This window comes from Schistocerca americana, chromosome X (genome assembly GCF_021461395.2).
Source record: "Schistocerca americana isolate TAMUIC-IGC-003095 chromosome X, iqSchAmer2.1, whole genome shotgun sequence".
Taxonomy (NCBI): Eukaryota; Metazoa; Arthropoda; class Insecta; order Orthoptera; family Acrididae; genus Schistocerca; species Schistocerca americana.
The window spans coordinates 626,409,513-626,434,899 of record NC_060130.1 but is presented as its reverse complement, the minus strand read 5'-3'; the positions used below and the strand labels follow the sequence as shown (position 1 = coordinate 626,434,899).

The 25,387-nt window shown below is 39.3% G+C and overlaps 1 protein-coding gene across 1 annotated transcript in view; it reads left to right on the top strand.

Annotated features, from left to right (window-relative positions):
* Positions 1 to 19,734, top strand: part of LOC124555141 (ero1-like protein) — an 86,838-nt gene extending 67,104 nt beyond the window's left edge. The window contains exons 11-12 of the mRNA XM_047128951.1: positions 861 to 1,006; positions 17,014 to 19,734. Coding sequence (XP_046984907.1) covers positions 861 to 1,006; positions 17,014 to 17,089 — 222 coding nt within the window. The 3' untranslated portion in view covers positions 17,090 to 19,734. The remainder of the gene's footprint in view (positions 1 to 860; positions 1,007 to 17,013) is intronic.
* The last annotated feature ends 5,653 nt before the right edge of the window (positions 19,735 to 25,387 follow it).

The following is a 25,387-nucleotide window of genomic DNA, read 5'->3' as shown; positions in this document are numbered from 1 at the left end:
CAACTCATGTAGTATGTCAAAAAATTTGAGCTCTAAAACAGTCTTCTGTTGTTTGATCCTTAACACATTTGACATCCACCATCATTTGAAAGGCAAGTCCTTATGTAAAGCCTTTGTTGTCCAATTTTTTCAAAGCTTTTGATCTGATAAATAGGATTTGTATAGATTTGTGTTCTTCATTGTCTCTTCAATTAAAAAATATGTATTTCTACTTATTAATGGAATATATACTATTGTGAAGATTTGTGACATGTTAAAACTGTGTGCCATCTCATGCACAGTGACATATTTGAACTTTTAAGTTGATCCATGAGGTTTATTGAACAAGGTTAAGACACTAAACCGACATTTGCAAGGATTCGCCTTGAATCCTCATCCAGCCATCAAGATTTAGGTTTTCTATGGTTTCCCTAGTTAATTCATAAAACCATTGGTAAGCACATGGATGTTTTCTTTTCCCAGCCTTCTCTTTCCTGAACTTGTTTGACCTCTTTGTCGATGAGATGATAAATCCTAGTCTTCCTCCTTTCCATTAAGTAGGCATGGGTAGTGCAAGAGGTATTGTACTTCTTGTGACGGACAGTGATTTGTATTTTAAGAATCGCAATCTGGAACCTATTTCTAACTAGTCACAAATTTTCAAAATACATTTTGTCATATTCCCAGAAAAGCTACCATTTTGGGGAGTTGTTACTTACAATTACAAAGGATAAATATAATTCTACATATCATAGTGCCTTTTTTATCTTGGCACTGTTTTGTATGGAACCATTTTTAATAGTTAGTTAAAGTTGGTGTGAAATAAAATGCGACACAATTTTCCTGTTATAGCTTCAGGCTGGACGTATTTTCTGTTTCAGATTAAAGGACTTGGAACGGCATTGAAAATACTTTTCTCTGGTAAATTTGACAAGAGAAATACCCCTTATGGTGCTAAATATTACGATAATGACAGATTTCAGTTGGAAAGAGGAGAGATTGTTTCTCTTATCAATGCCTTTGGAAGGTATGTTCAGTAAATTATCCACATCTACAGTATGTCCGTTTTGATTGCTTGGATTCTATTATATAAAGAAATTATGTTGAGTGTAAAAAGGTAAAAAGTATTACAGAAGGAGGAATCTTCTTGCACTTCAGCAGTTGACAAGAGGGAATGACAAGGTTTCGTATGTATCTTAACCTCAGTATTGGTTGTATTTATTAAACTGTATGTTTGTGGAACACATTTGCATGCTGAACAGTTGCAAAGCTACAACAATGACAGAAATTATGTAGTACCAGTGAAATCTCAAGGTTTGTTAAGCAGCCTATAAAATGATATTTGACATAGACTTGTATCATTTTTAATAATATAGTTCACATTAATGGCTGTAGGTGATTAGGGACCATAAGAGTTGTTCAGGCTATGTGCAAGAATATCCATTCTTCAAGATTCATTTATGCGTTTAACATGATCCCTACGTCAATATGCCAAACATTACTGGACTGTCTTTTTGGATTAACTTTTTTGATGAAATAAATTGTAGTTCATGTTGAAGTGTCTTAACAATTCTGCAGTAATGTAAAATTATAATTGCATTTTATCACGACATGAAGACTATACTTCCAGCTGAAAGTATAAAGTGGAATCCATGTAAATGGTCATGGAAAACATAATGAAAGTAAATTGCAGCCTGTAATTTTATACTTTGTTCTGTAAGTAGTGTGCTCTGATTGTTCCCGTTAGTCGTCTTGGCAGTTATTGTACTTTGGTGTGTTCAGTTCTGTAGCCAAACAGCCACATTTCCATTAAGTGAACCTCTGGCCAGTTTTATGGTTCTGATCAAGAAAATTCTGCACTTTATGGTGCAATATTTTGTAAAGTGACTTAAGTAGACTTTCATTGGAGGAAGAGGGTAAAGTTCAGTGGTACATCAGTATAGGAACCCTTAGAGATTGGTAACTAATTCATTTGGGAAGGTAGCAAGAAGCTATCAGCTGTGGCATCATTGAAGGACCTGTTGCATTTACCCAGTTGATACAAAGTATCTGCAAAAAATCTAAATTAGGATGAACAACAAGATACTTGAACTTAACTCGTACAGAGTGTGCATTCTGTACCATAACTACTGTAGTTCTTTATAATGTTAAGGTTCTGCTCCCAAAAATAATAATGTATGGTGTAAAAGCCACTAGCAGTTCAGATTGTATCTCCCGTGCCTCACCCTCCCCCAGCATCCTCAGAAACCTACTCAAATTGGATTGGATTATTTAAATTTTTACTGCACAATAAGCCAGTGATCTAAATTGTACTACATTATTGTATTCTAAAACATTTTTTTCTCAGAAATTCATCACAAGTGACTGTATAATGTTATATCCATGGTTAAGACTTGCCACATGTAACGTTGTTCCCACAACTACATTTCATATAGCATTTATTTAATTGAAAGATTGTGTTATTTGATACCATAAAAATAGTACGCAATTGTTGACTGTGTTGCAATATGGTGCAGCAGAAAAGTGAGTGGAGCCTTCATATGCACTCAGATCCCTCGTACTGTATTCTCATGGCCCCTATGCAAGACATATGATGGAGGCAACAGAATTGCTCCAGTCTTCCTTGAATATTATTTCCCTAAATTTAGCAAACATAATATAGCAAGAACCAGTTCTTTCCCTCTTTTTTTCAAACATTCCCATTTAAATTCACTGAGCTTCACTACAGTGCTTCTGTATGGACTATACCAATCTGTTACAGTCCACTATTATCAGTAGACATAGGAGTACTATTAGGCAGCAAGTTCTGCAGTGCTATGAAGAGTGGAGGGAATTACTGTGTGAACTTGACAGCTTTTCTTGCACAGAACAGGGCTGTGGCAAATAGCAAAGAAATCATCCGAAAAAAATTCAGTTCTAAAAGGTATGAGAATCAATAACTTATAACATGGGAATGAAAAAAGAGTTAGTAGATTTTTATGAAGAAATAAAACATCAAAATTCGAACACAGCATGTGATTTGTGTGAAGGAAATGTTCCTCCTCGAACTTTACACTGTAAGTAAATGTTAGTCGGTCAGTGTGTGAGGAGTGTCGTTCAGTGAAAGTGTGTTACTGTGTACTTGTCAGAATCTCTGCCCCAAGAATACTTGAGTATACATTGCTCCTAAGCCCCCCCCCCCCCCCTCTCCCCCCTTCTCTCTCTCTCTCTCTCTCTCTCTCTCTCTCTCTCTCTCTCTCTCTCTTTCTTTCTCTCTCTCTGAAAATGTTTTTGTTCTCAGTCTGCCTGCAGTCACATTGCTGATGGAACATTCTTTAAGTCGTTGAAATATATCTTTAATCAGGAGAACTTACTTTACTTGTAGCAGCTATTGTATACGCACGACCAGGCTCGATGTATCAAATTTCATTTTCAAGTGCATCTGTACAAATCAACACCATCTTCCATATCATCACAATATGATTCAGCCACATGTTCATAACATCCAGGCCGTAAGTACATACTAACGATGTGAAGACTTGGGCACATTGTAACACTGGGATGTACGTGTACCATTTGAGTGGCAGGATGCTAATTCTGTATTGGTACTCCTACAGTATGCATGCATATTTTGTCTTTACTTTGGCAGTATTTATTTACAGCATGGATATTATGAACACCAGACCAAGCCACATTGTGATGTCAAGAAAGGTGTTAATTAGTTCTAGAAGTGTACTAGAAAATGAAAGTTGATATTTTGAAAGCAGTGAAACTATTAAAAAAGGAGCAAATAAAGTAGCTTTTACAAGGAAACTAAGTGATCCATTAAAGGCTTAGCAGCTGTAGCTTCTGCACCCTGTCGTCAGTGATCTGGAAAAAACTAAGCGAAACGTAACTTGCCGTGCACTGTTACATCGAGATATAAGTGGAGACTTGTGATACTAATAAACACGTGCAAGCAAACTCGGGGTATACACTGCTTGTTATCATTGCAAGAGCCTCAGGTACTGCCTCATAATGTTCCAGGATACATTCTCAACTTCACATTCAGGCAACCTGAAGAAAAACTACTTACAAAATGCTTAACATGTTACCCAAAGTTCATGCTTGATGCTGCCCTGGACCTAACTGAAAACAAAATGCAATCTAAGTTTGAAATTCTATTTGCTCATTTGATAGAGTAATGTCAGACTAGTTGGGCATGATATTTGATGCAAGGATACTTGTTTACAACATTATAAAAGCATGAACAACAATCACTGGAATACTGATCTCATGTTGTCAACCGACCAACTTCCTTGTTGCAGAATTTACCTCAGCATTGTGCAATTGATTCATTCCTTCCCGAGCAATGTTTTCCCGGTAATGTGATGCTAATCGAGGCCATTTCATTTCCACTGTTAACACTTAAAATAAGAGCTATGGAACAGTTATTTTCAGTACACAGAAAAAGTTCGCATTTGGCTAAAATTCTAGGCAGCTTTCCTCTTTTATTACATTGTCGTAAGTTATTTCGTAATGCGTACTTCACACACCAGTCTCGGAAACTGACATACGGGCGGGAGAATGGTGTGCTGACCGCGTGCCCCTCCATATCCGCATCCAGTGACGCCTATGGGCTGAGGATGACACGGCGGCCGGTCGGTACCATTGGGCCTTCGTGGCCTGTTTGGGAGGAGTTTTGTTTAGTTTTATACTTCACACATATATGGAAAAATACCAGTGGTGGTAGTGGTGAACAAGCAGTGCAGAATAATCACAAAATGTGAGCAAACCGAGGTTGTACATAGCATTGCCTGGAGGTCTTGACAGCTTTAAATAGCAGCTTGATGTTATTGGAAAGAAATAAAACTAATGTCAAGTACTATTGTGAGTATTAGTGATAAAAGCTGTAGAGACTAGGGATGGGCAATATTTAACTGAATTATTAAAATAACTTTGTTATGAGTCATACCTATCAAGCAAATAATGAGTTCTGTGCTAGACCCTTTTTAATTGTTTATGGGATAAGTTCCACAAACAGAAGGGTGTGTTTTCACCGTTCACCTAGATTTTGGATAGCAAGGAGAAAAGTATTTAGTTGCACACAAATAGTTTTGTGTGGTGTGTGTGTGTTACTTGCGCACCTGCAGTGTCTTAATTCCTTCTGAATGTTTCCTCACAGGCATTCCATTCAACAATTGTGACTCATTAATAACTCCACGTGTGTACTGTGTCACTCATAGCTGGAATGTATGTGTTTGTTCAGTAGCTGTTAACAGGGCAGACTGCCTTAACACAGAATCATTCCACTGTGTAAGCAGAGTTGTTGCCGTCCCAATATTTATAGCTTCAAGTGTGTTCTTGACTGCAGTTCAGTACTCATGTATTATACAAATGTGTCATAGTATTGGAAAGTGAAGTATAGGAATTTTACATTCAATTTTGTGTGTAGTTGTGTATGGTTGCCAGTAATGAATAAAAGAAAGAAATATCTTTATTTATGGTGATTTTTTTTTTCAATCAGAGACTAAATTTCTCTTGATTGTACATGCTAGCAACATCAGTGACTTGCAAGAGGATTTTTTTGAAAACAGGCATGTAATAAATGAAAGTCGCACCCTCTAAGCCAAATGCATCAAAGGGTGTCAGGGTCATCCATGACCATGTTTTTTGTAAGTGGTCAGCCAGCTACATGTTCTTGTGTAATTATTTTAGTTTTCCTCTTGTATTACTTGCAGTTTAGTTGTATACGCAAAGTTCTGGCTGAAAATCTGGATTATTTGGGAGTAAATGAGATGAGTGTCTGAAAGGCAGAGAAGCACTATTCATTCATAGGTACACAAACAAAGGGTATGGAGCATGGCTAGCTTTCGGAATGCACTTTCTTTTTCTAGCTGTAAGAAAAACATGCACGCGCGTGCATGACTGTCTCCCTACATTGTGCTCAGTTGACTGCCAGCTCTTTACATGTGTGAATGAGTGAGTGTTTGTGTGCCTGTTTTTCCTACAGCTAGAAAAAGAATGCATTCAAAAATCGGCCAAGATCCGTATCTTTTGTTTGTGTGCCTATCAACAACACAGTGCTTCTGTCTTTCATTGCATTTCAATTAAGAAGTTTTATGACATCTGACCCTATTAATGTTATCTTGAAGGTTGTGAGACAGCGTGATTCTATGGTTGATAGTGGATGAGGTTGGGAGAGACGGGGTACAATTGTGTAATACTTACTCTTCCTTCTTTTATAAAATTTTAGACATTTTAACCACATTTGTTTCTTCTAATTTTTGTAATGGGAACTGATAACCTGGTTGTTGAGTGTCCATGAACCACACACAGCAAGTGTTGTAAAGATTTTGTTTTTAAATATGAACTCTTATTTGTTGAAGGAAGCATGAATACACTGTTTTTGAATAAATGATTTCCTTTACTGCATAAAATATCTATAAGACCTCCCTACACTAATGTGATTTCAGGTTTTTGTGTTCTACATGACCTATCCATCAAATAATTAATAGGTTTCTGGTTCAGACTGCAATGATGTAATCTATTATTTGTAATTAACAGTGTAGCCCATTTCTAGTAGAGTCGAATAAATTTCTGCTGCAAAAGTGATTTTATTTAATCCTAGTAGAGTCATGAGGTCGTGAGGAATACAGCTGGTGGTGTGGGAGAAGTGATACTTCGACACATTGAAGGAAATACACATTTAAGATGGAGACTATAATGAATCTAGGTGACAGCTACTGTACCTTAACAAAGTATTAATCCAGTAGTTCTATTTTGATTGTGCAAGATTAAATTTAAAAGCATTTTCTGTTTTCCAGTGCCATGTGCAGTATGTAGTGTTTTGACTGGGACACTATTGAAAGTTAAAGTGCAAAGTTATGTTTTCAGTGAGCCCTTGATTGCTGATGTGTGTCTACCTCACAGCTTTGCATGTGTTACCAGTGCAGAAATATTGAATCTTGTGTGAGTAGTGTTAAACTTTTAATAAATACCCCATGTACTGAACCATGTAAACCTGCCAACTGTCATTTTGCTGATATCGAACCAGGAAATCAATATTTCTCTTTAATTCATAATGACCAGTTAATGCAATGTGATTGCTAAGTAGTAATACAAGCAATTATCTTACTTTCTCAGGCAGACCAAGAGCAAGGGGCAGTGTCTAATATTGACTGTATCAGTTGCATTTGAATTGCCTTCCCACAGATGGGTCATGTCTGTTGTGAGCATCTGTGTGGGCCATTGGAGCATCTCTTCCTCTTCTGTGCTGCCGTTATATTATCTGACCCATTTTTCGACTTCAGGTCTATTAAATGATTCCACTCAGTGGTGACCTTGCCATTCTTGAAGTTCATAATTCTGGTTTCTCCTTTTCTTACCACCTAATTTTTCACCTACTTTGGTCAGCTTGAGTGTTGCCACCACTGCCAGGTCTAATTTTACCATTTCTGAATTTTCTAGTCAATGACCCATGTGGGGAAGGTCGCTTAATGTCGTGTGTGTCCCACCCATTGTGCAACCCCATCTTGAGCACCTTTAGCGGGAGTGGTTACAGCAATATGCCTAAAACTTCACATGGTAGCCACTACATTGTGAAAGGGGGGATGGGGTGCATTATCAGGTACCTGTGTGGTAATTGAAATAGATTAAACTTTTGCATGCTAGTGGCTGAAAAACACTCAGCAGTCTCATCAAAAGGAAAGGAGGCTTCTAATATAGAACAATATAACTCTGACTTTCCTCTCACAGTGTAGCCAAGGAAGATATTCAACTAAAGAGACAACCTGGAGATATACTCCCACAATATATGATTTGATCTGGGACCAACGGAGAGCACTTTCTGAAAACTGTTAATTCTTTGTAGTTTCAGTCGATAAAATGAAAAAGAACTTCATCTTGATGTGTCCACCCAACTGATAATGGGCATTGCTCTCCTGTGATGAGCTCAAGAATATTCCTGTTATTACTACACTAAATAACCACCTAACTGTTGTTTGGGGCATTAAATTTAGCTGTCACTAGATACTGCAGATGTACAAAAAACTGTGCTGCAGTAACATAGAATGACGTTAGTCCATTTTGTCTGTGATGTACAGCAGGAAGCGAACAATAATAGTCAATTCCATTGCTTTCATCTTGGCCTATTAGGGTGCCACTTTTTTTTTAACTTGTTAAAAGAATGATGCACAACTATGTGAAAGCATATGCCCTTCCTTTGTCCATCTGTGATCTGTTTTGGAAATGTATCTTCATACTGTGCAAGCAGACTTGTCTGAGGTGATTGGAAGGCTGCTACATATGAACATCCTCTAGAATCAATCACCAACCTGCATCAACTGTGGGGAGCATCATTCCCTGAGATGACTGATTTAAGCCGTTTTTAATATAACGTAAGATAAAGGTAATACATAACTTTTGGTTATCTGACATGCCATAAGGCCAAGAATCAACATGTTTACATTTTGAGATGAGTATTAATTTTGCTACAACACTGAACATCTCATTTGGAACAAAGGTGACTACATCCTCATGCCACATAACATCCAGCCCTGGTGGCCACCTGCATATACTAATTCACATGGGGGACAGGAATGTCCCTCCCTGTGTTCCTTCTACACCTGCATTAGGAATTTCAGTTTTCAGTTTGCCACCCCAACCAGAAGTGTGTCCTACAGGAGCTACCCTCCTCTGGCCTCTCACAAACCTTCTGCTGTCTTATGGCCAGACAAAAGCCTGCAGCTGAAGTGGACACAAGATGAAAGGTGAAAGAAAGGTTAGGTTAGAGTAGATACGATAGCTTCATGGACACTAGAACCGCTCCTCCTCCCCCCCCCCCTCCCCCACCCCTCCCCCACCCCCTCAAAAAAGAACCATTTAAACTATATGTGAAGGGGTGTAATTCCTAACCAGTAGTGGTGCAAGTAGAATCTGAAACTTGTCCCCCTTGTTGTTTTCATAACCTCTGGGTACATCCACAGATAGCAACCAGTGGAACTGCTGTCACTAATTTAGCCATCCCAGTGGTCTCTGGTGACTATTATTTTAGCCAGCAGTTTGCACTGACCTTCAGCAGAGCTATTTTATTATTTCTCTGCAAAACACACATATACCTTACAATATACAGATACTGAGTTGTTTTACAGTATCGAGCATTGGGCCAAGGGTGTGTATTGATACAAAGACCATCTACAGTGAAAAACTATAGCTTAGTAATCCATTGGAGGCTGCAGCTGTACACATAGACTCTTATCTTGTGTTACGAGTATCTCTTTGTGGATAGGTAGGTGACATATCAAGAGAGAACTGTGCTAATTTCTCAGCCATACCTGCATCTTTCATCGTATTAGTTAACTTCAGTGCCCATAACCCTTTATGAGGCTGAAGTGAGACCTCAGCCTGAGATAATCTAATGGAACAAATGTTCTCAAATCATGATCTGCGTCTATTGAACAACGGTGCCATAACTCACTCTAGAGTAGTTCATGAATATTTTTGACTGTAAATGTCACATCATAGTCTTCTCCTATCCATCCACATGAGAGCATGACAGTCGATGTCCAGATTGTCTTGCCTGTAACACCCACACCCGGTTAGATGCCAAACTCAATGAACCCTCAAGATAAGCTCCTTTAACTGGGGCCGATATCCGTAAAATATGGGTGTGATTGGCCTACTTGAAAGTCTGCTGTCCCTAGATTTATGGGTTCACTTCTTAAATGTATCTCTTCCTTCCTGTGTGAATCTCGTGATTTTTAAGCTAGTGACATAGAATTTTTTGGAATATGATTTGCAGACAACCCCGGGGATGACATGAATTATATTCAAGAAGAACTTTCATAGAGTTCAGGCAAATTACATTTAAAGGAAAATAGATGATATTCTGCCGAAAGTACTTTTAGTACATAAAGCCAAAGTGGTTTTATTTCCAAATATGACTTTGTGCAGTAGAATCAGCTTTGTAAGGTCGACGCCAAATCACTTAAAGGGCAAGCAGTGATATTATTCCACTGGGCATTGTGCATGAAAGACCAAGGTTGACAGAAATCAGTGAGGAAAACTAGATGACCACTGACCATGAGCCAAATACTGCTGTATTACCAGAGTAATCCGGACAGGGCAGTGCATATTTTAGATACTTAAAAACTGTATAATTAGTATTGTGTATAATTAGTATATAGTTATTTATTAGTATATAATTAGTATTTTATATTATTGTATATAATTAGTATTGTACTGAATGCAAAGTCACACTGTGTGAACTGCAGTGCTTCAATATTTACCTACAAAGCAGAAAATTTTCATAAAAACTCCTCAAAGATGTTTACAGTACATAAGGCAAGCTTTATGCTTAATTGTTATATGTTTTGTGTCAAAGAACCATGATGTTTTCTCAAATTCTGTGCATGTGCAGTTGATCAATTTTTCCTCTCCTGAAATCAATGTTAGAAAAGATATTGCTTTACACACGTCAATTCAAGACCAGGGTATCTCGCCACTTTATATAAGAAAGTAAAGTGTTTTCATTAATTCAAGTATTATTAATAGGCTACAAAAATTTTAATGGTTTATAAGCTGAAAATGTGGTCAAAAAAGGCATGTTTATCAGCATGGGTTTCCATGTTATTGCTAGCCAGGTTTCAGTGTATATGTGACTGTAGGCTTTCTTGGCATAAACTATTGATGAAGGTTTCTCGGGTCTCCAGCCGGGTGGTAGCACTGATATCTTGCGATGTTTTGGGAAGTGTCATACTACCGATCTTCTGGCAAAGTGTCGCTGAGAGCGGGCTATTCATATGCATGGCCGCCCCCCTCCATTAGACCTAAGATGGCTGTGGTGGACCAGCAGCGTGCGCACGATGGTGGATATGGTGGCCGCATTCGGTTCTCAGTGTATGCATTCTGTCTGCGTCTTCGGCAGAGGACGTTGATGGGCGGATTGCCGCTATTGCAGGGTTCCATGCTGCGCTGAGTTGGTATCCCTCATTGCTGTTGACCAGAGGGGACATAAGACTACAAAGGGAGGACCTACTCATGAGCTTCGACGTGACGTCGCTTTTCACGAAAGTGCCCCTTCAAGACTCCTTGGCACTTGTAGCCCAGCACTTTGAACCACAAACAGTCAGCCTCTTCGAACACACACTAACAACCACCTACTTTCTGTGCAATGGGGAATTCTTCGAGCAGATCGAACGTGTGGCCATGGACTCCCCATTGGCTCCTGTTATTGCAAAACTCTATATGGAACATTTCGAGGAGGTGGCCCTTCAAACAGCCAGACAGAAACCAAAGCACTTGTTCTGCTATGTCGACGACACTTTTGTCACATGGGGACATGGCAAACAGGCGCTAGATGAGTTTCTGGAACACCTCAACAGCATCCATCCGAACATCAAATTTAATGGAAATGGAGGAAAATGGATGCCTCCCCTTCCTTGATAATTTAATTAAGAGGAAGGCAGATGGTTCACTAGGCCATGCAGTGCATAGGAAGAAGACACATACAGACCTACACCTTCATGCAACAAGGTGCCACCATCCACCACAAAGATAAACAGTACTGACCACCCTGGTATGTAGGGCGCGCGCTGTCTGTGACAGACAGCCTACCGTCTGAGCTGCAACAGCTGAGGGAAGTCTTCCAACAAAATGGCTACAGTGAAACGCAGATCAACAGGGCGCTTAAAAGGCAGAAGGAAGCAGTGAGAACCCCAGAAGAAGATGATGATGAAGAAGAAGAAGAAGACAAATGACTTGCGTTCCTTCCATACGTGGGTCTGCTCTCAGCCAAAATTGCGCGACTTCTGGGCAAATAAAATATCAAAACCGTTCTCCGACCATCACCGAAGACAAGGGAACTCCTAGGTTCTGCCAAAGACATGCAGAAAACAATACATTGGGTAAACACAGTGCTGTATATTGAAATGCTGCGAAGAACATATCAGATGTGTGCGACTAAGTCACACAGAAAAATCAGCCATAGCAGAACACAGCATAAATGAAGAACACACCTTCAACTTTGAAAACATGAAGGTACTGTGCCGAGCATCTGGCTTCTGGGAAATATGGAAATATGGATCCACAACAATCTGGTCAACAAAGATGAGAGATACCAACTCAGCACAGCATGGAACCCAGCGATAGCGGTAATCTGTTGGGAGCACATCCGTCAACGTCCTCCACCGCAGATGCAGACAGAATGCTTGCAACGAGAACCGAATGCGGCCACCAGGGGTGACTGCCATCCGCAGTACCGCGCGCACACCACTGGTCCACCGCAGCCACCCTAGGTCTAGTGGAGGGGGTGACCACGCATATAAATAGTCTGCTCTCCGCGAATCTTGACATTTCGCCAGAAGATGGGTAGTATGACACTTCCCGAAACGTCATGAGATATCAATGCTACCACCTGGCTGGAGACCTGAGAAACCTTCATCAAAGGTTTCAGTGTGTTAACACTGCACACTGCATTAACCTTCAGCCTTACCCCACATGTGAAAATGGATGTTACTTTACATGACAACCAGTCAGGAGTGCCTTTTCTACAGGACTCCTACCCTCTCCTCCACCCAGTGGAACCAGGAAAATGCTACAGCCACTAAAGAGTGTAGTTTTGTGCTGTGATGGTATAAATGCCACCTGTTGTTGGTTAACCTAATGACCTTAAAAATGCTTTTGCCCCAATCTGTTACCTTATGAGAATAACACTGAATATATGTAGCTACCTTAGGGACCAACACCTGTTCTCCACAGGTGTGGACCAAGGTACATAGCACCAGTTGATGACCAATATGCATGGCATCTACCTGGATGGTGCTATACACACTGACCTGTTACTTTTAGCTAAACACTTGCAGTGCACTTCAGCAGAATCTCAACTACTCTTCCACTTTCCAACTCCATAGAAGGTGGCTGGCATATACTGACCTGATTTTTATAGGAGACCACTTGATACTGTGCAACCTTCCTTTCAAGTACTGGAAACTTATCAGCACTCTGACCCTGACTTGGCACCATGCCTTGTGATTGTAATCACAATCAAATGTTACATCATGTATGTAAAGAAGTCAGAGACCATTTTCTTTCAATCTATAATAGTTTAGCTCAAAGGAGAGTTTACAAATGAGAGGAAGGAAAGTACTGGTGTCCCAGTATTGAAACTGGGTATGAGATAGCGAGTTATAGAACAGGTAGCCCCACAAAAATACTGTGCACATTTCTGGAATGAATGACGATATACTGGGTGTGCTGAAGGCACCCAATGTAGATTTACAGATGGCCAGTATACCAATGAACGCTTAGTTCACTGAGTGTGTTCTATAAGCACAGCTTTCACTTGTTGCCAAAAATAGATCACCGTCTTCTCTGATATATGAAAAGTCAGACAGCTCGCGGTACCACTCCATCCCCACTACACTGCCTGAGTGGTGTTGCAGAGGCTCCCCTGCCAAATGTTTATTTGGGATATCTTATCCTACCAGACATTTCAGATTCTAGTTGATGTTTCCCACACTACTACTCGTGCACTACAGGGCTCTGTGCTGTGTGTGCCCTCCTTTTTCTGGTAGTGATCAATGTTCTTGCTGGGTTATAGGACCGTCAGTCTCACCCTTCTTGTTTGTTGAAGACTTCTTCATTTACTGTTGCTCTTGAACCAAGAGTACTGTGGGATGTCACAATAAAAACACAATCCTAGGCTCTCGCCCATGCTGAGGTTATACGACCGTCAGTCTCACCCTTCTTGTTTGTTGAAGACTTCTTCATTTACTGTTGCTCTTGAACCAAGAGTACTGTGGGATGTCACAATAAAAACACAATCCTGGGCTCTCGCCCATGGCTTACAGTTTCTTGCTGCCAGAACATGTACACTGTCTAGTCACATTAATGTGGCCATTTGTCAAAAGCCTGAATGACCACCTTTTGCAGTCTGGACCATTGCAAGATGTGCAGGAAGAGATTTGGTAAGATACTGGAAGGTACTGACAGGACTGTGGAGCCATGCTGACTCCAGTGCTGTGGCCAGATGCTCTAGGTTTCTCAGTTAAGAATCTGTGGCACTAACAGCTTGATTGAGTTGGTCCCACAGATACTCGGTTTGTTTTAAATCCAGGAGTGTGGTGACCAGGGGAGTATGGTAAACTCATCCTCATTCCCTTCGAACCATGCACTTACACTGCAAGATGTGTGACAAGTTGCATTGTCCTGCTGGTAGACGCCATTGTGCCAAGGAAAGACAAACTGAATGTAGGGGGCGGGGGGAGACATGGCGCCTTAAGGATAGATGCAAACTTGTGTTGATCTGTTTTGCCTTCCAGAATGATGAGATAACCCCTGGCCTGTACCCTTTAAATGATTGTTGGAGAGTTTTTGCTTTCAGATGTTTCAAGCTGTTCACACCAATGACCATCTGTCTGCTGGAGCATAAAACGTGATTCATCTGAATAGACCACCTGTTGCCACGTAGGAGATGTCTGGTTGTGGCACTAGTTTGCAAATTCCAGCCTTTGCCACTGATGAATAGCAATCAGCATGAGTGCATGAACGAGGCTGCTGCTGCGGAGGGCCATACGCAACAACATTCACTGAACGGTCATTGAGGAGACACTGTTGGTAGCCTCTTGGTTCATGTGGGTGGTCAGTTGCTCAACAGTTACATGTCTGTTCTCCCATACACATCTCTGCAGCTGTCTTTCATCCCTTTTATCTGCGGCCCATAGTGCAACACAGTTGCCTCTGCATCAGTTTTGGATAGTGCCATTTTGCAATGCACAGTATACTTTAATCATGGTGGCACACGAACAGTTTATGAATGTAGCCATTTCAGAAATGCTTCCACTCTTGGCATGAAAGCCAGTGATCGTGCCCTTTTGGGCATCAGATAAATCGCTCATTGCTGCGTTTCCACATTATGACAATGACTGCACTGTTTACGGGTCCCCACAACCAGCTTTATACCCTCCACTGCTAGTGCTGCAACCTATCATCTGTGAGTGGTTATTGCACATTGATGCTGAGCGTAGGCAGTGGTCACATTTAATGTACTGGACCATGTATAATGCATTTTTCCCATTGTAAAATAGTTCGCCTGCATCCAGAACTTAACTTCCCTCATGTCTTGTCCAATTATGTAGTCGTCTCACTTTATTGGACTCGTATTTGATATCCAGTTGTCGTGGATTCCCCATATTCACCAGCTGAAGATTGTGCTGGTTAAAACACAACACTATGCACTGCCTTGGCAGCGTCTCCTTGGGTGCAGACCATTCCACCCTTTTGAGGCTTCACACAGCCTTTGTTTTATCTTGTCCAGGTTATGGAAGCCTGACTCACGGATTTGCAGCCCGTTGGCACTGGCTGCTGGAAATGACACATCAATATGGGATCAGAGTTGCAATTGGTGCCTTTTTTGAAGTAGCATTGTGGACAGCCTCCTGGCAGAGGAAAGGGTTTGTTCCTACAGCTTATATGTCTTAAGTTGCTACTCTGTTATGCAATCCAGGTCTGCAGCTTCACTGAACATTTTGATCACCCCATCCTTTTTCTTGGCCGGGGCATTAGACTGCCATGAAAGAGGCTCTGTTCTGGAGCTCCAATAGTGGTTTGCGTACAGTCCCTCTGCTCAAACTGCTGCCTTTCCCCACTCCATAGTAAATGACACACACTCTGTTTTTTAGCATTTGTTCCTTTCAGTCCTTGGTGGATTTCCCAGTTTAAAGACAGTTTACACTGATTGTTTAATGGTTAAATGTTGAACCAGTTATGCATACACACATACCAGAGGCATGAAGTAGATCCACTACTGGCAATGTCTTATGGGTAGAACTGATGGCCATTACCTATTAGGACCTGTATCTGCAATACTTGATACTTAGTGGCTGTGAACCTTGTTTTACCTTTTATCAGTGAATGAAATTAGTATATCCTTGGCCACTATGGTTTTGTTGTCCACTGAATTGATGCCTGCTATTTCTACTGCATAATCAACTTTGGGGAGGAGCTGGTACGGGTTAGGGATGTATAAGCTGAGGATATTTGTCTGGTTCCCATCTCTCATGTTTGCTATTGTAAAATGTCATAAAACATCAACTGGGAGAACTAATTAATTTCCAAAGGAGTGTGTGTGTGTGTGTGTGCTGTATTTAGAATAAAAATGTTACTGTTGTAAATTACATTTACAGAATGTAGTGCTGTTTAAAAAAAAAAATGGAATGACCTTGAGCTGTTTTACAGTACTATTGATGGACCAAGTTTCTTTTATAAATTTCATCACTTAAAATTTCTGTTAGGTCTCAAGTGTAATATTCAGAACCCTTGAAATTTCAGTGGGGTATGTTATGTCCTCAGGAAAAAATTAAAAACCATTATTTGTTACCAAAATAAAAAAATATATATAAAGGAACAAAAACCCCATTAATGTGATTTTCCCAAGTGATAGCCCATGCTTTGAGAATTTGTTTGGAAAAAATAGGGATTGTTCACTTTCCTCAGTGTTATATTCAATGTAATGGTGAACCATTTTTTTGCAAAATAAAATACAAAGACATAAGTAAACATTTTTCCTGTCTTTGTGATTTTATTTAAAAGTGAGAGAGATTTTTTTTTCCTAGAATCCTTATTTCGTAGAATATACAACCTCAAAATTTCAAACTGTGTGGGTGACAAATAAAATGTGGTACCTTTAGCAAATGTCATTTTGTACCATCACAATGTTAAAAACAACTAAACTTCCTATCTTTGAAGTGACATAAAGTGGAAGCAGTGATAAAAGGCTGAAATTTGGTGGTGTTCTCCCTAAGAACAACACACAAGCCAATTTACATCGAAATCTGAGATTGTGGGTGAGACAGCCTGGATAACTTGACATAGAACTGAGCTCTTATTACCTCATCAATGCAGTATATTCAGTTAATTACAGGAGACATATATAATTTTATTTTACATGACTATTCATATATTCTTAACGAAAGACAATACATGTGAAAGATCAATGCAGACAGTTTTTATCAATACATCTTTGTAATTTTGTATTAATATACTGTTATATCTAACACATTGTTATGGAATTTACAGATTATCGACAAGCATATATGAGCTGGGACACTTCCGCAATATGATGAGCCGTCATGTTGGGAAGGATTTTGTTTAAAAAAGGTCTGCAACTGAAGGATTTCTGAGGAGGGTGAAACATCACAGTGTTGTGACAGGCAGTGTTATTTATTTTTAGTGTTAAATGTAATTTAAGCAAATGGTGTACTTTTCCTTTTCTAGCTTGTTCCTAAAACATGGTCTCACAAGTGATGGAGCCCTCGGGTGTCATCAGTGACTCTGTGAAATCCTACTTGTCAATCAGTTCTGCCATCAGTCATGCATGTCCAAATTTTGACAGCTTCCATACAAGACTGCCCTGCTGACCTTATCAGTGATTGGAAATTAAACCTTAATATTCCTTCATTACTTCCATACAGATATACCTCTCCTACATATCATTCACAACTTTTTGCTGTAGTGATAAACTGGTTTCTGGATTATATGTCAGGATGCCAGTATATTTATCCAATATTTTTGTCACTCTTTCTTTTGATCTGTACTTTGGCTGACTACTGTTTAATATGTGCACTAATCACGGAAATTGTGTTTGTGTGATTGGTAGATGATGACTGGAAGTTCAGATTGTGTCAATGAAGTGTACACTGCTCACATATCTTGTTTTTGTATGGGTGTGTGTTAGTCCATCACTCAGTTAATCCTAAACCAATTGAAGATCTTAAGCTAATACTGTGCAGTACTGCTGACTAACTTGTTTCTCACTGAGTGGCACTGGTAACTGAAGTTGACCGGCTTCTCCTACAAAACATTCCATGGTCTTCTTTGTGAGTTTGTCTAAAGGCACTGTCCACCAAACTATGGAACTATAACAACTTGAGAGAGCAGCAGTGTCATGTATCAGCTTTTTTGTACCATAATTTATGTTTACTGTGGCTAACAAAATCTCCTTGTAAAAGCTAATCACAATTGCTAAACAATTTTCTGCACCAAAGGTGGACCATATGTTGGTTGGATGTTCTGCACAGTCCAACACCAGGTGCTTCAGCATTTGCCTTACCATTGCTTCAGAGTCTTTCTTTCTGACAACTTATTGTTTCAAATGTGCAGGAAAATAATTTTCTACTTAACCTATTTTTCCATAATCCACCTGGCATGAACAATGAATAGAGGGAAATGAGCATTTATTTGCTGTATTTACTTAAATAGTGACAGAAGAATATCTCCATCAGTTTTATTTAAATTACTTAGTGACAGAAGAATATCAGTTTTATATAAATTACATAGTAACAGAAGAATATCAGTTATATGTTCCTTTCATGAAAGTAATTGATGTAAATTATGTAATACACTGTACTGAAAGCAAATGATAGTCAGATAATTAATGACACAAAAGAGGATACAATTTTTATTACGAAGTTATCAGTATAGTTGAGTTTTAGGAGCATGACTGATGTGAATACCTTAATTTCCATGATCTCGTAGGAAAAGGTTTTGTTTACATATGTACCATTTCCGATATTGTGTGTACCGGTTCTTGTATTGTAAGCAGTTGCAGATTATATTGTTGTTGTATTTGTACACAGTTTCAGAATGGTGTTAGCTGTTTTTATTGCTATTCATTGTTGCTCATATTGTGCAGTTAAGATAATTTATGTACAAATGTAACAGTAAATTAAAAATAAAAATGTACCAAATTTAGGGACAACAATCTGAACTATGACAGCAGGAGAGCGCCATTCCACATCTCCTGCTTTTAGATGCAAGGATTTCTTCTCCAGGAATTAAGGGCAGAAGAGTTTGCATCTGAAAAAGTGAAAATACAGTAATACAATGGATAAGTTACATGGATTGTTATCTTTTTTTATAACAACTTTCTTGTATTTTCAAAGGAAACAATTTGCCCACTTTTATAACCTCCTTTGAGAAGTGGCACCTAGAAATTCCAACTTTTCGCATCTGTTTCATTATCTGAAAAATAGTGAATAATGTAATTTTGCAAGCTAATTTACTTCAATATTTATTTTTGGGTCTTTATTATTGCACAGGAATGTTATTGGAAATTTACAGAATAAGATAACTATTTTGCATTCTTGATTGAAGAGTGCTCTTAAATGGTATTTTTTCAGTATTTGTTGCTACAAAAAGAAATAGTGTGTTCTTTTGACTTGTGCAATTTATTGCACAATATAGATCTTCCACTTGGTGCAAAGCATCACAAAAGAGTGTGTGTGTGTGTGTGTGTGTGTGTGTGTGTGTTTTTTTTTTTTTTTTTTTTTTTATGGTGTAGCATATAGCTATAATGAGAGCAGTAGTGGTTAAGTAGACCAATATTGAACCATGACGTCTTTAATTGTAATATTACAGGACATACTCTGTTGAATGTGCAGTACAACTGCTCAGCAACTGCTACTGTTGTACTGAAGATGTGTATTGTATGTGTGTGAATTACACAATTACTGCACTGATAGTACTTATATTCACATGTTACTTATATTATGGTGCTCTGATTTATATTTTATTTCTGTGCATATCATTCCTGAACATGAAGTAGTTTTCTTAAAATGATTTTCCAACTTTTTATAGTATCACTAAAAATAACTTTTTCTTTTACCAATATATGATAAAAGTTACTTAAATGAAAATCTTGTTTTGTGAACATAATTAAAGCCATGTTATTTCATTTGTCATATCTGCTTTGGAAGTCAGATGTATAATGTATTATACTGTGGCAAAAATTTGAAATAAACAACAGAAAAAAGTCTTTATTCCTTTTGAAATAAAAATAAAAGTAGTCAAGATAAAAAAAAAACTTTCTACTCCACATTTGGCAACAAGCCTATGCTTTTCAGAACTAGTGATTCATTCATCTTGTAAATTTAAGTAGGAAAACCACAAAAGACATCATAGACCAAGAGAAGTATTGTGAGGTAGGAAAAGAAATTAAAATTAATCATGAAATTGATTAATGGGATGTGAGGTAGTCACAAATTTCCTTGTGGGTAAGTAGGGGAAAGGAGGGTGGGGATCATATTCAACAAAATTTTAATTGTTTCAGAGGAAACTTGTTGTTTTCCAAAATGTTCTGGTACTGGATTAATAAAGTTAATCAAAGTTAATATGGTGGTTTTAAGGCTTCAGATGTTTAACGTGGACTCTGCACAATTGAGAACAATGCACAGTACATTTATAGGGCCATGTAAAACTGTCAGAAATGTCCTCCTTTGGGATGCTGTTCAACTTGTGTGTCACATTGTCTTGAATGTCGTTTATGTGTGTGTTAGGTCCATGTTGATAACACAGTCTCATCACCCGTGATGATTTTTTACAGAAAAAAATTGTCTGCTTTTTGCATTCAAATCAAGTCACGGCAGTTGTCCACACGTCTTTCATGTTTGGGAGTCAAAGTGTGCTGGACAGACTTTGCACATTCTATTCTCTTTGTCAAAAAGTTCTGGAGAATGTCTTGAAAACTTGATTTAGATGTGCAGTTCGTTGCTCCATTGAAATTTGTGACACAACAATGTTGACACGCTACGCCCACATGCCTACTACTTCACACTGCCTGCTCGCAACTGATTGGTCGAATGCACATCTTTTATTTAAAGTTGTTAGTTGAAGCTGCCACTTTAGTCACTGTGCTGACTTTGCTTACACGCCGGGAATGAAATCAGTCTGACAACTTTTTGAACAGACGGTTTAGGGCAATTCATAAATTGTAATTATAGTTCTTAGAAAAGAACAAAATGTGAAATTTGAGATTTCAGTTGACACATACTTTTGTTACCATACTTTTGTTACTTCCTTACCATGGGTCACTTTTCAATGGGGAATGGGTTACTTTTCAGTACTTATGTAATAACTTCCCTTTTTATTTTTAAACAAACAGAACATATGTTTTATTGATGATGTTAGAGGCCAACGGTATACATTGGAGGCCATTAAGATTGCAAAACCCCAAATATAGCATGAAACAAATTTGTGATTTCCTGTCAGCAAGGTCATAGTTCATAGTGATAGATGGAAAGTCATAAAATAAAACAGAAATAATATTCAGCATTCCCCAAGGAAGTGTTATTGGCCATCTATTGTTCCTGATCTATATTAACGATATAGGGGACCATCTCAGGAGCAGTCTTAGATTGTTTGCAGATGATGCTGTCATTTACAGTCTTGTAAAGTAATCACATGAACAAAATGAATTGTAAAATGATTTAGATAAGATATCTGTATGGTGCGAAAAGTGGCAATTGACCCTGAATAAGGAAAAGTGTGAAGTTATTCACATGAGAACTAAAAGAAATCAGCTAAATTTCGATTACGCGATAAGTCGCACAAATCTGGAAGCTTTAAATTCAACTAAATACTTAGGGATTAGAATTACAAATAACCTAAATTGGAATGATCACATAGATAGCGTTGTGGGTAGAGCCAACCAAAGACTGCGATTCATTGACAGAACACTTAGAAGGTGCAACAGGTCTACTAAAGAGACTGCTTACACCATGCTTGTCCGCTCTATTCTGGAGTATTGTTGTGCGGTTTGGGATCCGCATCAGGTGGGACTGACGGATGACATCGAAAAAGTACAAAGAAAGGCTGCTCATTAACAAAGGCATTTTTCGTTGTGACGGGAGCTTCTCAAGAAATTTCAATCACCAGTTTTCTCCTCAGATTGCGAAAACATTCTGTTGGTACCCACCTACATAGGGAGAAATGATCATCACGATAAAATAAGAGAAATCAGGGCTCGCACAGAAAAATTTAAGTGCTTGTTTTTCCCCGTGTGCCGTTTGAGAATGCAACAGTAGAGAGACAGCTTGAAGGTGGTTCATTGAACCCTCTGCCAGGCACTCTATTGCGAACAGCAGAGTAGTCGCATAGATGTAGATGAACTGGCATAATTTGTGCAACATGCTTTGATGTGCAAACGATTAGCATTGCAGCCAAAGTGTACAAAATAGTTTGGAGTAAAGCCATCTAAATTGGGTGTGTAAGGAAGAGTTATGCAGTGGCTTTTTTCATTCAGAAACTGCATTTGAATGTTCGTTGTGTTTGTACTCAGGTGATTCACCTCAAAAGGTCTCCAATGTGATTATACTCACATGACGAGAGTTAAGACTCAGCATGGAATGGTAGTTGGAGCTAGATGCACGGGACATTCCATTTTGGAAATCGTTTGGGAATTTAATATTCTGAGATCCACAGTGTCGAGAGTATACTGAGAATCCAAAATTTCTGGCTTTACTTGTGACCATGAATAAAGCAATTTCCTTCACTTAACAACCGAGAGCAGCAGTGTTTGCATAGAGTTGTCAGTGAAAATAGACAAGCAACACTGTGAAATAACAACAGAAATCAATGTGGTATGTACAATGAACATATCCATTGGAACAGTGTGGCAAAATGTGGCGATAGTGGGCTATGGCAGCAGACAACAGACATTAGTGCCTTTGCTAACAGCACGACATTGCCTGCAGTGCCTCTGCTGGGCTCGTGACCATACTGGTTGGACCCTAGATGAGTGGAAAACCGTGACCTATTAGATGAGTCCTGATTTCAGTTTATAAGAGATGATGATAGATTTTGAGTATGTCACAGACCCATGAAACCATGGCCCCAAGCTGTCAACAAGGCACTGTGCAAGCCGATGGTGGCTGCATAATAGTGTGGGTTGTGTTTACATGGAATGGACGGGATCCTCTGGTCCAACTGAACCAATCATTGACTGGAAATGGTTATGTGTGGCTAGGAGACCATTTGCAGCCATTCAAGGACTTCATGCTCTGAAATGACGATGGAATTTTTATGGATGACAATGTGACATGTCAGAACATTCTGGAAAATTCAAGCGGCTTATTTGGGCACCCAGATGGCCCATCATGAATCCAATTGAACATTTATGGTTAGTTTACTGAACACAATAGTAACCATACGAGAGAAATTAATCAACAATATATTCTCTAACATCATCTAAAAGTCTGACAATGTTCAGGTGAAACCTATTCTTTCCGAGTTAAAGATGTTGTCAATGACGGTTGTTCGATAAGCAGCTAAGAAGGCAAACATTTGAGGGCGCAAGATCAGAAGTATAAGTGCTTAAGGGATGATTTCCCACACAAACTGGGTAGTTCTGTTTCTGAAATCACCAGAGTGCGTTATCGTGCAGTAGTGACAACTGAAGCTGTTCTGTTGGTCTTTTTCTCATACAGTGATCGAAAGGTGCCTTAGTTGTTGCCAAAAATGCCAGCTGTGATGGGAACACTCATGCGGAGGAGTTCATAGTGCACGAAACCCATTTCGTGCCACTAAATGCCGAATATTATCTGCTCACACTGCCCTTTGCTCGTGAAGATGTCGCTTGCTGGGACTGTTACAAAGTTAACATAAAGGCATTATAGCTTGTCACAAGTAACAGTACTGCATAGGAATGCTCAGTGAGCAAACTGGTGACGTTCGAGCAAAAATGTAATAATAGTCACCTAGCCCATTGACAGCAAATGTCACAATTCATCACTCATGTCAATTATCAAGAATTCTAGGGAAAACATTCACGCCAGAAGGATCTTTCTTGGAACAATCAAGGTTTTTTTTTTCTGGTGTGATTTGTCCAATAGCATTCGAGCCACATACAATACAAATGCTTCGAGCTGCTGCTGCTGCCTGCACCTCTCCTTTATACCGAGAGCGCAAAACATATCACAAATGTTAGTCATTTTTCCACGTGGGACTATATTTTATAAGCCTTAAACAACTTTCGAAAGACTGAAGTATGCAAAATCCGATATGTAACTGGACAACAAATACTAGAAATACAAATATGAAAATGGCACTTCATAAATACATTCATAGGAACGTACGCATCTTGTGTAACTGCATGATACTAGAGTTATCGAAGTTATTTCGCATATAAAATCAAACTACACCAAGAAACAGTTTCCTGAAACTTCCTGGCAGATTAAAACTGTGTGCCGGACTGAGACTCGAGCTCGGGACCTTTGCCTTTCGCGGGCACGTGCTCTACCAACTGAGCTACCCAAGCACGACACGGCCACTGTACGTAGACGAAACTCTCGAACATGAAATGTTCTGATCTTCACGCAACCTCGAGCTTTTTCGTGGAAGATTTTAATATTACTGGTGGATTAGAAAATGAAGCAAATTATCTTTGAGGTTCTGTCAAAGTGATACCTTTAGCAGACAGCCAAAATTCAATTAAAAAACAACGGAATGAGTGGACCTAAACGGGCGAAATTGCGTCTACTTTGCGCGACGTTTACCACTTTTTTTCCCTCCCTATCAAAAATCATCGGCAGAAGTTGGAATCGAACTCTCACCGTAAGAATACGAACCTATCATATATATATATATATATGAACCCGCCAACCATGAAATGCAATATTTTATCAACCTATCACGCTGCCGATTCCGCAATTTTTTTTTTCCCACAGGAAACGCACCGAAATATACACTCAAATGGCAGTGTATTCCTTCAAAAAACGAAAATATTCTCGTTTTTTCCGAAACACTTATTGAAGGCAATCAATTAAAATAAAACAAAAGAAGTCATTTCGACAAAATCAAAAGGGTGAAATCAGAAAAACGCATAGGAAGGAATGGGGCGGCAATTTTAACGTGCCCACACATTCTTCCTTCCGCCATTTCTACGTCGTGGAACATCTAAATCCATAGAAGTGTCCACAAAAATAGAAATAAATAAAAAAAAAGAAAGAGGGAGGGGGGGGGGGCATGGCAACTCATCCAACGCCTTGGCAATGAAAAACAAGATGCAACATATTAGAAAAAAATTCACGATAACGGAGCATCCGGAGCCACGTCCAATGTGCGGTGGCCATATAGTAGGAAAAGGCAGACGGATCTGTGTCATATCCACTCACCATCACGTAGTGGACATAATGGCCAACAAGCCATTGTTATTCGATCGAGGAAAGAAGGTTGAATCGGGACGCACGAGAATTTCCCCCGAGATAGCCGCCCCCGACGTCCTGAGGAGAAATGCCAGTTGTCGGCAAAGCCATCTCCAATGGTCATGACCGCAGGAAATCAGCCGATGAGGTAATGTATCAGGTTCATGGCAACGATTGCAGCGATCCGTTACACTGAGGCCAATACGAAAAAGTCGCACGTTGGTAGGTACAATATCATGAACAACTTGGTACCATAAGGACGCCACTTCCATCGGGAAAATCGAGAGACTGATGTTAGACCAAACAATCTTCCATTTCGTTTCTGGCGACAGGGCTTCCACAGAGGGAAGACTATAAGGAACTGGCAAGCGGCTTAACAGTATTTTTAGGGAGAGATTCGCTTGGGAAAGGATATTTACCCTTAAATAACTGACCTCAAGAAAAAATTCCCTGACGTGCCGTAATTTATAACT